At 50.6% G+C, this 16,358-nt stretch overlaps 1 protein-coding gene across 5 annotated transcripts in view; it reads left to right on the plus strand.

Moving 5' to 3' along the window:
- The window catches only part of GMDS (GDP-mannose 4,6-dehydratase), a 434,986-nt gene that overhangs the window by 204,611 nt on the left and 214,017 nt on the right, over positions 1-16,358 (plus strand). For all 5 annotated transcript variants that reach the window (XM_024983738.2, NM_001080331.1, XM_059880438.1 and 2 more), the window contains 1 exon segment: positions 8,796-8,923. In XM_024983738.2, coding sequence (XP_024839506.1) covers positions 8,796-8,923 — 128 coding nt within the window.

Here is a 16,358-nt window from a genome sequence, read left to right on the forward strand (position 1 = left end):
CCCGGACGCGACCCAGGTCCACAGGAGAGGAGTCGTCTTTTAACGTTAACAGATCATTTCAGTACAAAGGATTTTGTACAGGGTTTCAAAGGATGGTGTGCAAGTCCCTGTGTGGCTCCAAGGCGTGTTTCCTCCTGGGAACACTGCGTCTCCGGGGCGGTCGCCCCGAGGGTTGAGTGCCCAGGGCAGCCCAGGACAGGAGGGTGAGCATGCAGGCACGTGAGGAGCCGGCTCCCCGGGAAGGGCAGCGAGTGCTGGGACAAACAGCAGAGCAGCCCGCGCCTCTCTCTTCAGCCCACATTTATGACGAGCTGCCTGGAGCTGGTAGCTCACGCCGTGAATGGGCCTCTTGTCCACCGGGTCCCCGCAGTCAGACGCTGTTGCTCTTGGCCGGGCTCGCAGCACAGGAGGTACGGGCCCTCTGATCTCCGCGGTCTGCGCCGCTGGCCGTGACCTTCCCGTGTCTCCTCTTTCTCCACCCCGTCTGCACCGCGCCTGGCCCGGGCCCTGCCCGGCGGGGCAGCCCGGATCCCTGCAGGGTGGGACGTGGGCTCCGCGGAGGTTGCCAGGGGTTCAAGGAACATTGGAACGATTTCTGTTTGCCGAAGAACGTCATCCAAGCTGTCTCTATGCTTTATCTAATTCCAAAAGCCTCTCAATCAAGAGCGTCTGGATACAGTGCCGGGCAGCGGGGTAGAATTTTACTGGAGGTACCGTGGTCGCTTCTCCTGCTGCCTGGTGCCGATGGGGACGGCTCACACGCGTGTGTGTGTGTGCTCACACAGCCCCGGGCACGGGCAGGCGGCCTGCTCCAGTCCCCCACACTCAGAGCTGCAGGGCTTGCGACAAGTGCTCGGCCAGAGAAGAGGTGACTTTGTCTTGTGAACGATGGAAGAGCTGTCCCGGGGACCTGGGGGCTCCCGGGCGCGCCGTCCCTCGGAGCCGCTCAGTCTCCCTACGCTGTCCGCTGTGGCATTGTTAAAAAGGCTTGTTGGAGCGGTGCTCTGTGGGAGAGAATGCGCTTTACCAGATGATCTAGTTCTGTGATTCTCACTAAGTGTGCGGTCTTCACGTCTTCTGGTTTACTGCTGGCAGTTAAAGGTGTGTGCTTTGTGAATTTTGTCCCGTCTTCTTTTCCTTCAAGTTTTGTCTTGAAGGTATTTGACTTGGGGGGTGTTATGTGGGTGCTTTGTGAGATGAGATTAGAAAGTTTAATAGAACAAGGGCTTGGATGTCCGCACACACATACTCAAGGATCAAACACGGGAACAGAGCCAGGGATTTGGGGTCTGGCTTGGGCTCCCCCCTGAGCCTGAGTGTCCTGCTCCCCAGCTTCTCAGTGGGTCCTGGTTATCAGGCCTCACAGGAGGTGAGGCCTGGCAGGAGGGAAAGGCCCAGAAAAACAGAGTCCTCTTGAATTTCATGAGTTTGCCTGTGCGTGAAAAAATCATTACAGATAAGTGTATTTGAGCCAGAAAAATAGCGTGAGCAAGATAGACCGATTTCAGGTTTTTACGTATTTTTTAAGTACATGTAGTCAATGTACAGACATACTCCATATGAAATAAAACAGTAAAATCAGTTTTCTGAATGTGTAAAGTGGAACTAAGTGTGTCCAGCGTGGCTGGTTGCTCGCGTTGTGCCCAGGTGTGCGGAGCAGCAGGTTCTCCCTTCAGGTCTGGCTGGTCTTCCCGGCAGCCCTGCCCACTGGCAGGCGGGGGGCGTGAGGGACAGCAAAGCGCCCGCTGGTTCCGCCCACCCAGGAGTGGTGACCCAGGAGGCCTCTCACCACCCAGCCTCTGGGGGGGCTCAGTCTGGACCTTCCCGTGGAAGTGGGGACAGAACCCTGTGCCCCTGGGGCTGGAGAAGGTGAGGGGAGACGGCAGGGCGGTATCTCTGTGCACCCTCGACCGGAAGCAAGCAGACCTTCCCCGGAGACGACCGTCCTTGTCAGACGTGCCCCCGGCTTCCAGCAGATTATTGCTCACCAAGAACTGGGAGTGCCACCAAGTGTGCCAGGAAGCAAGTGAGTCCGAATCCACAGAGGAGACGAGATCAGTCACCAGTGAACTCAGAACTGTTAAATCAGAATATAGAACTCCAGGGTGTGTTTAAATGAAAAATGGTAAAATGAAAAATCATAAAAAAAGAAACAAGATCAGAATATGAAAAATACCTAGTAGATCTGCAAAGAAGCAGAGAGGACTTTAGATGTAAAAGACTATTTAAACAAAGAGTTAAATGTTTGACTTAAATACTAGACACCGAGGAGAATGACATGGCTCTAAGGAAGTTACCCTGCATGTTGCAGAGACGGGCAGAAGGAGGAAAATTATTTTAAAAAGAAGTGAAGAGATTGTAAGGTAACATGGGAGGGTCTAGTGTTCTTTCCCAGAAGGAAACGGAAAGAAGAAAATAGAGTGAAGAGGAGGCAGTGCACGAGGAGGCCCAAGTGTCGCACAGACACGGGAAGGCTCCGCGGGCACCGAGCAGAAGCCGCATCTGGACGCCTGGACTCCAAGGGCTGAAGAGGGAGAGGGCGTCGTTAGTCTCCCCGGACGAGAAAGGGGAAGGGCGCTCGCGCTGGCCGCACTCTCATCCAGGACAGAAGCGCCAGAAGGCGTGTGTTAGTACCCACGCTGCTGGGAGGAGCAGCCTTCAACTTGGGGCTGTGAGGACTCTCAGAATCAAGCCCGACAGTTCTCCACTTTGAAGGAAATTTTAAAGTATACATTTTAAGAAGAAAGGAAAGGATGCCAGAAGAGAGATTCAAGAAGGTAGGATGAGAAGGAAAATTGGTACAGATGGGAATATGCACAGCCTTTCCAGTTCAAAATTATAAACAGACCTGTCTTCTCTGAAAAGAGACCCTGGGAGCTATTCAGAGCAGTCAAGAAACCTGCAGAGTTAAAGCTGAGAGGAACCTGACTTTATCACCTCCAACCTAGTACAGCTGGAGACTGTTAGGCACTTTTGCTCAGGAAAGGTACGTGATCACCCTTACCAGTGGCTCAGCAGTGAAGGATGTGCCGCAGCGCAGGAGACAGGTTCAGTCCCTGGGTCGGGAAGATCCCCGGGAGGAGGAATGGTAACCCACGCCGTGTTCTTGGCTGGAGAATCCCACGGACAGGGGAGCCTGGCCAGCTATGGTCCATAGGGTTGCACGGAGTCTGATGTGACCGAAGTGACTTACCAGGCACTGATAAAAGTGACAGAATTAAGAGTGACTCCCAGGGCGTGTGGACCTCTCTGGAAGCCTCACCCTTTGCCTCCAGTTGGAGCTGAGAGCTGAAGCTCTTTCCGGGGCCTCAGGTGATGTCCCACCCACTCCCAGCCTGACCCCTCGGGGCCCACCTGTGACCCGGGCGGTATGTGCAGACTCAGCTTTGAAATTCAGTGAATCGTCGTCATATTTTATCCAGCATAGTTTGGTGTTTTTTAATGGGGCGAAATGGGGTTTTAATGGAGTTTTTTGTCTGCTATTTGCCACAATAAAAGTTCTGAACTTTTCATTCCGTCAATGCTAGAAAAGCTCCTGATCTCAATCTCAGCTAATATTTGGACTAAAACTCATTTTGATTGGTTTCCTTCTTATTAGTATACACTTTTGTGTGTATTCTGTTTTTCCTTGGCTAATGAATTTATCTTGAAAAAGTAACCTACAACATACAATATAAGAGATGTTTATCGGTGCTTTGGGTGTGTAAGTCCACCCGCCTGCCTCTGGCTGTTTACTTAGATCTATTCTCATTCTCAGACTTCCAAAATCAGAGAGTTAAGGGACTTAGTCATGAACAAACTAAGAAATCTGGACCTCTCGTTGAGGTTGAATTACAGGTACCGTCGACTTTGTAATGTAGTAATTGTGGTAGTAGGCGACACACTGAGACTGCGTTAGTCACATTCACCCGGAATTTCCGAAGCATCGACCTGCACGGGCAGCACTGTCGCTGTCCCCGTTTTACAGACCGGACGCGACGGGCCTTACGCGCCTGCGTCTGTGATGGCTCACGGTCTGCAGCGCCATGTGCCCGGGTGGGCGCCCAAGGCGTGGCCTGGCAGGTGTGCCTGTCCAGAGTGCCACGTGGTCTGGGTGGCAGGGCCAGCGGCCAGCGGCCTTCGGTTGTCAGTTCGCTGGGCCGACTTTCCGTTTCTTGGTCTTCATCCTGCCTGAGGTCTTGTAGTGAAGGCTGTTGGAAATCAAGCATGTATGTGCACACTTACAGGAGTTCCATTCTCTGTGTGCTCTACCAGCACAGCCACACCAGCGACCCCGTCCAGGCAGGGCGCCTCCTGCCTCGTGGCAGGCTGGTGCCAGCAGCAGTGGCAGGAGCCAGGGGGCGGCTCAGGCCGGGCCGTGGGCCTCTCCTCCTCCATCTGCATGGTGGGCCTGGCTGGACATTGTGCCCTCCAGGCCTCAGCCCTCAGGTGAGTGGTTTCATATAGTTCTCTCCAGAAAACAAGAAGCTTGTGTAATGAGTGAAAATGAAGTGCATGCGTGCGTGCTCGGCCGCTCAGACGTGTCCCACTCTCTGTGACCACATGGACTGGAGCCCACCAGGCTCCTCTGTCCATGGGGTTTCCCAGGCAAGGATACTGGAGTGGGTTGCCATCTCCTCCTCCAGGGGATCTTCCCGACCCAGGGATCGAACCTGTGTCTCCTGGCATTGCAGGCAGATTCCTTACCACTGAGATCCAGGCACTCAGCTCTATGGAAAGAACAAATTGAAAAAAAAAAACAATCACTTTAAGCCTCTCCCAAGAATTAACTAGTGAAACATGGTGGCAATAAAAATGTTGAAAATGAACCTGAAAATGAAATCATGAGAAGTTACACTTATAACAACATCACAGGGAGTAAACTACTTAGGAACAAATTTAACAAAAAGTGGAAAATGTATTCTCTGGAAACTACTCAGCATTGCTGAAAGCAACTGGATAAGCCCCAGATCAGCGGAAGCCCCCTCCCCCCCGTCGGATGAGCAGAAAGATGAGGTGCTGTCAGAATGGACAGTGCCCCCCTCCCACCCCGATCTGCACATTCAACACCATTCCTGCAAAAGTTCAGCCCCTTTTGTGCAGAATTAACAGGCTGGTCCTAAAATTCACACGGAAATTCAAGGGACTGAGAAAAGGTAAAATAGTCAGAAAGAGCAGTCAGAAGACTCGCACTTCCGGGCTGTGACGGTCCCCGCAGACCTGTGCTGATCACGTGTGTGGTTCTCGCATGCCAGCAGGTGTTATATCCACGGAGCAGGACTGAAGGTCAGTGATAAGCCCGTGTGTCCATGGGTAACTGATTTTCAGCAGAAGGTGAAAGGCCATTCAGGTGGGAGAAAGCATAGCTTTTCCAGCACACACGCCGTACCAGAGCAGCCCTATAGCCACATGCAGGGGCCTCAAGCTGGGCCCTTTTCTCCTCACCATACACAGATGAACTGGAACCAGGTCAGATACCTACATTTAAGAACCAAATCAACCCAAGGCGTTAAACATACGGGAGAAAATCTTCAAGACTGTCCTTTTGGATGTGACACCAAAAGCTCATACAGTCAAAAAAAAAAAAAAAAGACAAATTGAACTTCGTAAAAAACTAAAAAAATTGTGTGTGAAAGGACACCATGAAGAAAATTAAAATATAACTTATACAATGAGAGAAAATGTTTGTAAATCATGTCTGATAAAGGACTCGGTCCCATAATATATAAAGAATTCTTACAATTCAAGATTAAAAAGACCAGTGACATTGTCCTTTAAAAATTGGACAAAAAACCTGATTAGACATATCATCAAAGAAGATACACAGTGGCTGATACGTACATGAAAATGGAGGTGCTTAATGTCATTAGTTGTCAGAGAAATGCAAGTCAAAACCCCAAGGAGATAACACTTAAGTACCCACAAGGATGACTGCCATTAAAAAGATAAAACCGTACAGTTGTTGGGGAGGATGTGGAGGAATGAGAATCCAGTCGCTGCTGGTGAGCACGCAGCTGGCGGCTGATCAGTGGGTTAGCTGTGGAGCTGCCCTGCGCGCGAGCGCTACGTCGTGTCTGACTCTTTACAGCCCCGTGGAGTGTAGCCCAACAGGCTCCTCTGTCCATGGGCTTTCCCAGGCAAGAGTACTGGAGTGGGCTGCCGTTTCCTTCTCCAGGGGGTCTTCCCAACCCAGGGAGTGAACCTGTGTCTCATGCATTGCAGGCAGATTGTTTAGTGCTGAGCCACCAGGGAAGCTCCACGGAGCTGCCGTCAGTTCAGTCGCTCAGTCGTGTCCGACTCTTTGCGACCCCATGGATCACAGCACGCCAGGCCTCCCTGTCCATCACCAACTCCCAGAGTTCACTCAAACTCATGTCCATCGAGTCGGTGATGCCATCCAGCCATCTCATCCTCTGTCGTCCCCTTCTCCTCCTGCCCCCAATCCCTCCCAGCATCAGAGTCTTTTCCAGTGAGTCAACTCTTCGCATGAGGTGGCCAAAGTACTGGAGTTTCAGCTTTAGCATCAGTCCTTCCAAAGAACACCCAGGACTGATCTCCTTCAGAATGGACTGGTTGGATCTCCTTGCAGTCCATCCAAGGGACTCTCAAGAGTCTTCTCCAACACCACAGTTCAAAAGCATCAATTCTTTGGCACTCAGCTTTCTTCACAGTCCAACTCTCACATCCATACATGACCACTGGAATAACCATAGCCTTGACTAGACCGACCTTTGTTGGAAAAGTAATGTCTCTGCTTTTGAATATGCTGTCTAGGTTGGTCATAACTTTCCTTCCAAGGAGTAAGCGTCTTTTAATTTCATGGCTGCAGTCACCATCTGCAGTGATTCCAGGGGAGATGAACACTTGATCCCCACATGGAAAGGGGTGCACCCGCGTTCACTACAGCACCGTTCACAACAGCCGAGAGGTGGGAACGGCCCAGTGTCCGTGTCCACTGGGCCACAGAGAAGAAGTACTAACTCATGTAACATAGGTGAGTTGACATCACAGATTTATCCACGGAACTTCAGGATGAAGCAGAGTCCTGACACTAAAATACAAAGATAGACATCAAGCCTGAATTTAATTGTCACTTTAAATCAATAGTAAATTAAAAGCTGCTAATTGATAGTAGATTGAAAAGGGTTGTGCCTGATAAATACTTCATATTCAAAGGCTCTTTTTTGAAGGAGCTCTTGTGTGTATTATACAGTGCCCTGCAGAGTTGAAGCTGGATTTCTGAAAGTGCTCTGTTAACGACCAAGAGAGGCTGAAGATTCAGATTCTCGCTGTCACTCGTGGTGGGGCGTTGGTATAAGTGTGCCTGCAACGTTTGTGCAGTGAGTCTGCTGTGTTTTTGAACTTGTGCTGGGCTTTTCCAGCCAAAGTTGAGAAAACCTGTTTATAAGAACTCCCCTTATCTCTGTGTCGGTTTGTCTAGAAGCCCACGCTTTTGTCATAACACTCACCTCCCTGTTTCTTCTGCAGAAGAACAAAGCTGAAGCTACTGAAATGTGATAAGTTGTGATGGCAATCTGTCTACACTGTGAGACGCCACCACTGACCAGCTCACGTGCCTGTTAATTACCTTGAGATTTTGGTAGCTTTGTGATAACCTTGCTTAGATGCGGGGGCATAGATAAAGCTGCCTCAGAAGTGCCTTTTAATTTTCTCCTTCTTTGTGATCTTTTAATAGTGGATAGAGGCTTTCATTAAAGACCAGAGAACATTAAAACAGTTTCACTCCTTTCGGGTATGATACGTTTCATCCGATCATTTCAAAATATTTATAGAGAATTCAGAAATGCTGTCCTGCAGATAACACTTGGGTGAATTTAGAAGGTGACGTTGTAGTAAGTACAGAGTCTTCAGACCTCACGCTTAGCCCTGGAGAGCCCATCGCTGTTGTTCAGTCGCTAAGTTGTGTCTGACTCTGCGACCCCATGGACTGCAGCACACCAGGCTTCCCCGTCCTTCACTATCTCCTGGAGTTTCCCCAAATTCATGTCCATTGAGTCAGTGATGCCATCCAACCATCTCATCCTCTGTCACCCCCTTCTCCTGCCCTAAGTCTTTCCCACCATCAGGGACTTTTCCAGTGAGCTGGCTCTTCATATCAGGCGGCCAAAGTATCAGAGCTTCAGCTTCATCATCAGTCCTTCCAATGAATATTCAGGGTTGATTTCCTTTAGGATGGACTAGTTTGATCTCCTTGCTGTCCAAGGGACTCTCAAGGATCTTCTCCAGCACCACAGTTCAAAAGCATCAATTCTTCGGCGCTCCACCTTCTTTAGATAAAGAAGGATGGACCACCCCCCTTCCAGCAGCCATATGCACTTCTGGTTTGTTTCCTGTGGTCACACCTGGGAGGCAGATTAGTCTCCTCTCTCTTCTCATGAACCCCGAAATAGTCTTATTCATAGGAATACACGATGTTTATGTTCTTAAAAGTCAGGATGGTCTTATTACAGATTCTGGCATTTCCCTTTGTCCAACCCTGTTGACTCTTCTGTGTAAAGACTGGCCTTCCAAGAGCTGCTCTCTGGCCTGGGGCCTGCTCGTGTGTCGCTGCAGCACACGGGGCATGGCAAGACAGCCCCACAGTGTTCGCCGCGGCCGCAGAGCTGGCGTGACGCTCGAGTGGGGCTCCTGATCTTGCCTAAGTGACGGCCAGTGGCCTCTGTCGTTTACTTTTGTTATTATTTTAGAGGGGCAGGGGGTGGAAGAAATGCCCAGAGGCTCAGATTGTGTTTGGTTCACCAAACTGTTAAATGTCAAAATCATTCAACTGATAATACATCTTTTGTCTCTTTTAGGAGCTAATTTTGTTACTCGAAAAATTAGCCGCTCAGTAGCTAAGATTCACCTCGGACAACTGGAATGTTTCAGTTTGGGGAATCTGGATGCCAAACGAGATTGGGGCCACGCCAAGGACTATGTGGAGGTAGGAACTGATGCGTTCTGGTTTCTAAGTATCTGCGTCTGCATGTCCAAGTGCCAGGCCTCCTGGGAGGGCTGCCTGGAGGGGGCGGTGGGTCAGCCGTGCTCATGCAGCTGTTTCTCAGCTCACACTGTGTCCCCTGCTGGCCCACGCTCAGCGGTGTGTGAGGCCGTTCTGCACAGTCTGGAAGGGGGAGTACCTCACAGGTGTTGTTTTAATTATTGAAAACAAGGATGCCGGCCAGTGGGCTGGACGGTTCTTTCCTTTCTGGAGTGTCTTCTGCATGCCTCCTCCCTCACTCCATCCAGGATACGAGTGATGACCTGCAAAGGGATCTGTTGGTGAACAGAACTAGTGTTCAGACCTCCCAGAAACACGACTGGCGCTGATGCTGCCACCAGTCCGTGAGCGCGCCCTTCAGCTGGCGTGGCCACGCCCGCTCGCTCCCGAGTGCTGTCCTCAGAGAGCCTGGTGTCTGCTGCTTCAGACTGTGCTCACCCCCTGCCCTGGGCAGCTGTGACTCCCACCCGTGAACCTGTCCACTAAAGAGAGAACACGAGAGAGGTGCTAGCAAGGATGCTGCTGGGGAGCAGCGGGTGGCGTTAGAGGGGATTCTGGCTTGCTGATGTCTGGAGTTTCCGTGGCGAGACGTGAAGGAGCGTGTTGATGACGGGGTGTTTGCCCCGGAGCCCATGGTGCCTGTTTAGGTACTCACTGATTTCCTGCACTCAGGACTATTTCTGTCCCCAGTGATGCCTCTGGGAAACCGGATCTGGCTTCCTTGTTCATTGATGCGGTTCAGAAAGAAACTTGACCGTTTACAAAAGAAAGCAAACACGGGTTCACTTGCCAACACAGAGGTCAGCCCCACTGTGGTAACGCTTTTGTGTGTAACAGTTAAGAATGTTGCGTACTTGAACACCTAAATTTTGATTTATATTATGGCCAAAAATTTTCTGATTTAATATTTTGCATAGCAGTGAGACATTTAGATCATTTACATGTGTTCTTCTAAGCTATAAACACAAGAAGCTTTTTGTGATGGTAGCCCTTGGATATATTTTAAGAACACTGCATTAAAAAAGTACGGAAGTCCACACTTTTAAAAACCATGAGACAGTGGGCAAAGGTGATGTAAAAGAACCTGAGACTTTCTTTCGTCTAACCTATATGGCCTCACCTTCTTAAGAATATGAGGCAAGTTTTGTAAAAATAATTGTTTTTTCAATACTGTCATCTTGGTGTATAACCTTCTAGCTCTCTGCAAATACCTGCAGCTACTTAGAAGGCTGTGAAAGTATCCATCTTTATCCGAAGTCTTGTTCTGCAGTTTTGGAACCAGATAGATCAAATTTCATTCTATTTTATGTTTTTGCACTGGGATGCAAAAGAAGTTTGTGTTGGAACTCAGAAACAGATCTGATAATGCAATAAACAGTATATCAAAATGTTAGTAATATTTATTTTTGGTTATGTTTATTTTCTTCTGTAGACTTCTGTATTTTCCATGTATTGAAACAAGTACATATAAACTTTTTCAATCCGGGAAAAAAATAAATGACATTTGGAAAACACGCCAGAAAAACCCAACAAAAATGCATGAGACCATTCGGTAAATACAGAAGTCATGAAAACCCCTCTGGGAGCTCAGTGGGTCTGCGTGGGGACCATGGGGTCGTGTCATCCCCAAATGCCAAGCGCACCTCGGCTCCGGGGCTCACGCGGATCTTGGTGTAAAGGACCCCTGTCTGTGTTCGTGTAGCAGGGAAGCATTTAAGAAACATGTTGGCTCAAAGACTTCAAAAGGTCTTCCCGAATGATGTCATTTTAGGATGCCTTGACGAGACGTGTCAGTCCAGCAACCCCAGGTGCTAAAGTGCCCGGGACAGTAAGGCATGAGAGCAGGAGGCCTGGCTCCTCAGGACAGTGTCATGTTTTTGGATTCCAGAGATGCACGCTCAGAGCCAGGCATCCCTGGGTGTCCATGGCCTAGCCTGTGCCCCGACACGGGTGGGCTTTGCGTGCTGAGGGTCCTGGGGCTCTGACAGTAACACAGAGTACTGCTCCTAAACCATTTTCTCATTCACGGGTTCTGAAAGAGATTGACATTTCAAGATTTCCAAAAAAGTGTCATCATTAAATAAAATTCATAACTTTTATCCCCATTTTAAGAAATAGGACCATCCTTTGCAGTTCTATTTTAAAATGAGGCTACTGCACAGACTTACGAATCAAGGTGGGTGTGGCCAAAATTAGAATCAACAAGCCTAAGAATGAAAAAACAGAAGCTTTGTTTAATTAACCCATATCTAGATCCTGGCACTCTAATCAGTCTTAGATTGGAGAAGCCTCAGCCAGCACAGATCAAACGAGTCACAATAGCATCTGGTTTACACACGCTTCAATTATAGAATCCCTCTCATTCATACATAAATATATCAATAAGTCTTTAGGTTAAGCAATTTATACTTTTTATTTGTGTATGGATTTCAGAGAAGAGGAGTAGAGAGCGTTTGCTGGACTGGGTGTAGTTGATCCCACCTGGGCTAATGATTTTTGCCTCAGTCTCAACAAGGTTTACGTATCAATTATTGATCTTTGAAAAGGACGTAATAGCAGTCCTGTTAAGAATTAGCCTTCACCTTCACGTGCTGTACATCCATGATGGGAATCTCTTTGTCTTGTAAATGTTTTCCCGACAGTTAATACAAAGCCATTTCCTGTTGCTGATTCAGATCCGTTAACTTCTGTTTCATAGTCTTGTTTCTGAGATCAAGATGATTAAAACATTATTTGAGTGGGTAAGAGGTATTTCAACTTGAAATGAAGAATATAAATTCTATATTAAACTATATTGTACTTTAGAGTAAATAAGTCATGTGCAGTTACACCTTTTTTCATTATTTTATTGGAAACATTGTTAAAGGTGCAGAATTGTTGAATGGATTTTACCATGAACAGCCGCATACATCCATCACCCAGGCTCTGTGAACGCGCGTTTCTGTCGGGATAAGGTCAGCTGACAATTCAAACCGTAAAATGCTCTCGTCTTCTTAGCTGTGTAGATGCCCTCAGCACAGCCTGTTCTCAGGCCTGGCTCCCCACGTGCGCGTCGGAGCCGCACCTCGAGTTCACGAGAGCACGAGGGCTGTGCTCGCAGGTGACGGGGACCCAGCAGAGCAGAGGCCTCCGGCAGGACGGGAGCCCGGCGGCCAACCTGGGGGAGCTGTCTGCTCTCCGCAGGCCCCTCGCCCCGCGTGCAGGCTGCTGCAGGCATTTCTGCCCTGTGCTCATTCACACAGATCTGGGAGAGGATGCTGTGTGAGCGCCCTGAGACTGTTAAAGGCAAGCTGGCTCATTGCAGCATCTCTTCTTCGTGTTCAGGAGAGGAGTTGATTTCTTGCCAGGGTTGAGTCTCTGAGAGTCAGTGGTCTCTGAACCGGGTCGCTAGCCAGGCCATACCCGGCAGAGATGCTGAAGGTCACCATAGCCAGATTTCCTTGGCCAGGTCTTGATTGGTTGGGGGTGACACCCCAGGAGTGGCCATGGTCCCCACACCCCATAAACTGTAGGTCCTGTCTATGTCATCATGTTGACAAATGAAGCTTCTAGGATGGGTTGGGTTACTCCTTAAGTTTTTATCCACAGGTAAGTCCCAGCATGGAGATTCGAGACGTTGCAAGATCAGATTTTCAGTTGTATTGTACAAAAGTAGAATGGAACATCTGACCTTGCATTGGAAGAGCAGTTCTTGGCCAAGGGGTACGTGTGTGTGCGCGCCCGCGTGTGCACATGTGCATGGAGAGGAGGAAAGCGCGTCTAGGTGGGGTTGCCGGCTCAGCAGATGCCACACCGAGCACACGCCCTGCACCTGCTCAGGGGCAGAATTACCCGCCTTCAGCAGTGGCCTGGGACCTGCCCACTGCCCCACCCCCGCACAGCATTGGCACACCTTGGGTCACCAGGTGACCCCGCGTCCCCAAGAGAGTCATGGGTGTGTTCCTGAAGATGACCGTGTAAAAGGTGAGGCTCACTCACTCTTATTTCAAGGGTCTGATGAGGGTCCCTGGGTGGCTCCCCCGCCGCTGGGCTGCGGCCCTCAGCTGCCCCGCCTCTGTTGCCCCCTCGCCGGCGGACTCTGTCCCGTGTCTACTCCTTCCCTTCCCGTCTGTCCCTGCTGGCACCCGCTTCCTGTCTGCTTCCGCCCACCATGAGAACTGGCTCTTTAATTGCAATGACAAGACTCTTCCTGCTGTGTGGATGTAATTGCCTCTCACAAGGCTGACATCACCTGCCCTTGGTGATGGTGTTAAGGAGGTGGCAGTGCTGGGCACTCTGGTTGTGCAGAGAGAGAGTGGTTGACACTCTGACTTGCTAGTTAAATAGTTTCAGGATAACATATTGACTTTATTCCGAGTTCTTGAACCCTTATTGTGGTTCACGTGTCTGCAGGAGCCATCATCCTCTTGAAACCAAACTTCCAGCAGGTTTTACGTGTGGCTTTTCACGCGGCTCCAGAGGCCGTAGTTGTGCCCTGCTCACACGTTCACGGTGCCCCGGGGATGAGCCGGGGGACTAAGGCAAGACCCCTTATCACTTCAGCAAAGAAAATCATGGATGTTCCACAAAGCCCGAATGCTCACAAGCGAAGTTTTACAGAAGCAGAATTACCTGAAGGCAAAATCCAGAAACCGTTTGTGGAACGGTCGGTGTTGCTGACGAAGCCTCATGCAGATGTTACTCTGCATGAAAGACCCTAAGGAAGACCCTAAAGAAAGACACAAAACTGCTGTGTGCTATCGCTTCCCCCACTACCTCTGAGTTATGCAAAATATTTGAGGTTGCTTTTGCTGCACTTTCTCATTCCATAAAGAAAATGGTTGAGCCTCCCTCGTTGTCCATCACTTCATGCAGAATCTGAGACCTGAAATCTCGGAGAATGAAGTCCCTGCTCCACAAACACAGGAAGGATGAGGTTGGCCACCTGGGCCACCCCCCACGGACTGGGGTCTGCCCCTCTCACTCGCCATCGTGCCTTGCAGACGCCGGGTGCAGAGCAGGTGCCCGGTAAGTGCGTGGAAGGAACGGGCCCTCCCTGTCAGGTTTCTTCATCACGCGTATAAAAATGGATTTATAAAAAAACGGGATGTGCTGGATTTCTCTCACTTGTACAGCGTTTTGAGCATCGTTTCCTATACTTAGCGTAAGGCGTTTCCACAGAGCACACCCTTAGCACATGTAGGTTTTAGTTGTGGTGGGTTTTCTTGACCCCAGCCAAACGCGCTTAGGCCGGCTTCTCTCTTACTGCACGCTGGCCACGAAGGATCGCGGAGCAGTGCTCACGCATTCTCATTTTGGGTCAGTCTCCCGAGGACCGCTAGTTTCTATCAGTACTGTCACTAGACGTGATTCCTAGTTTTAAAAGAAGGGTATCTGAGCAGATGGAAAACACAGAATGGTACAGTGGCCCTGATTTACAAGACAGAATTTGAAAGTCACAGAGTTAGTTATAGACCAGCTGCCCGCGGCATGACTGGTAACACGGCACCCGGCCCTTAGAGGCCTCCGGGTCTGTGGGATCCACGGTGTGTGTCCTCTCGGGTTCCAAGCGCGTCACCGATGCAGGATTCTTCGATAGAGCAAGATTTCCATCACAGATTCTGTGATGGAAACTTTCTCTCCATTCCAGCCCCCCCACCTCCTGCCACACACACAGACGAGGGGCTCACTTTCTAACGATTTGTCTTTGTTTCTCAAGATGTGTAAAGGTTGACTTCATGACTCTCAGGCAGCTCTTTGGCAGAAGCAGAGATAGGAACCTCTGAACTGTGGTGAGAAGGAGGCCGTCCTGCAGGACCTTGTGTTCTCCGAGAGTCCCTTCCTCTCCTCCTGTGATCAGAGCTCCGGTGCTGGAGCTAGGGCCTGTACTGCTGCTGTCTCCCCTGTGGGCGGGCTGGGGGCCGCCAGGCAGAGCCTGGGAGGCGGGGCACATTCCTGGCCTTGACCGTGACCTGACCAGCCTGGGGCCGTGTCCGCGGTCCCCAGGCCCTTCTCGGGGTGGCAGAGGCACTGCCGTGCTGCCCGTGGTGGCACAAAGATCAGGGGCCTGGGCGTCACCGTGGTTTCACGTGCTTTTTTCTTACGGTGTCTCCTATGGCTTAAGAATTACTTGCTGACTTTCACTGAATCTTAAATTTCAAGTTTGGAAACAAAAAGTGCTTTCAGGCAGATTGAAAACAAAATAAAAAGTGCTTTCAGCGGACCTTTTTGTTTTTGAAGCCCCGAAGGTTGTCCTCTTGTGTTTGCATGGTGCTTTATCAGTTCCATCTTTGATTCTCCTGACAAATGTCAGACCGTGGTTAGGAGAGCAGGAATTACTGTGTGCATTTTTCACAGGGCAAGGCTGGCTTTGAATGGAGACACCCTGGCCCGCAGGCCTGGCCTGACTGTGATGCCGCGTGGCCTTTAGGGTGGGTTCTTGGCGCCTTTAGACCTTCTTATGAGATGTGGAAGCCGTGTTTTGCACTGACCCCCAGCATCGACCCTCCCCGGGAATCACGGATGAGACAGCGTTTGTGCTGCTGGCTTGGGCCATCCCCCGCCACGGCCCCACCCCGAGAGACCGAGCCCAGGCCCGAGGACCCGGGTCAGAAAGAAGCCGCAGCAGCTGCGCAGGGGGGGAGGCGGCCTGCGGCTCCGAGCTGCGGCTTCCACTGCAGCATGTTAGCTCAGTGCTTGCACCATTGTGTCATCTGGGGAAGGTATCAGCTCCGTACAGGAAATACAGGTTTAACAGAAATCACTTCATTTGATCCTTATCTTCAGAAACTCTGAAGTGAGAAGTTGGAAGCAAGGGCCGAGGTGGCTTGAATTCCACTGCTTGTTGTCAGCGGCTGCTGAAGGCCTCACTATAGTGAACCGTCCGCAGGCGGCTCCGGAACCGGCGTCAGCGGGCGGCGGGGCCGTGAGTCACCAGTAACCTGAGCCCCGCGAGCCCGGTCCAGCTCAGCTGCCCACGGCTTACAACCTCTGCGGGCTCCAAGTGGCTGTGCGGCTCAGGGGGTGTTTCGGGGGTCTCTTTTCCCCAGCACACTGACCCCCTCCTCCCCGCTCCCTCCCCTCTCTCCCTTCCCTCTCTCTCTCTCCAGTGAAGCGGCAGCTCCTGAACCCTCACCTGAGTGCATCTATGATGGGGTCTCAATGTCTGAGGGCGAGGCCCTGGCCTTGGGCCCCGAAGGCCTCTGCAGCCGCAAGAGCCCCTGGGGCCCCAGCCCTGGACCCACTGGGCACCTGTGACCCGCAGTCTCCCACCTTCCATGGAAACCATGACAGCCATGCGCTCTTGTGTTAAACATGAAGGGAGGGGTTTTGCAGCTCCTGTCCCCTCTCAGTCCAGTCACTCCTCTTGGCCGGAAGTCCACACTTCTCAGATCCTTGC

The sequence above is a fragment of the Bos taurus genome, chromosome 23 (assembly GCF_002263795.3).
Source record: "Bos taurus isolate L1 Dominette 01449 registration number 42190680 breed Hereford chromosome 23, ARS-UCD2.0, whole genome shotgun sequence".
Classification (NCBI taxonomy): domain Eukaryota; kingdom Metazoa; phylum Chordata; class Mammalia; order Artiodactyla; family Bovidae; genus Bos; species Bos taurus.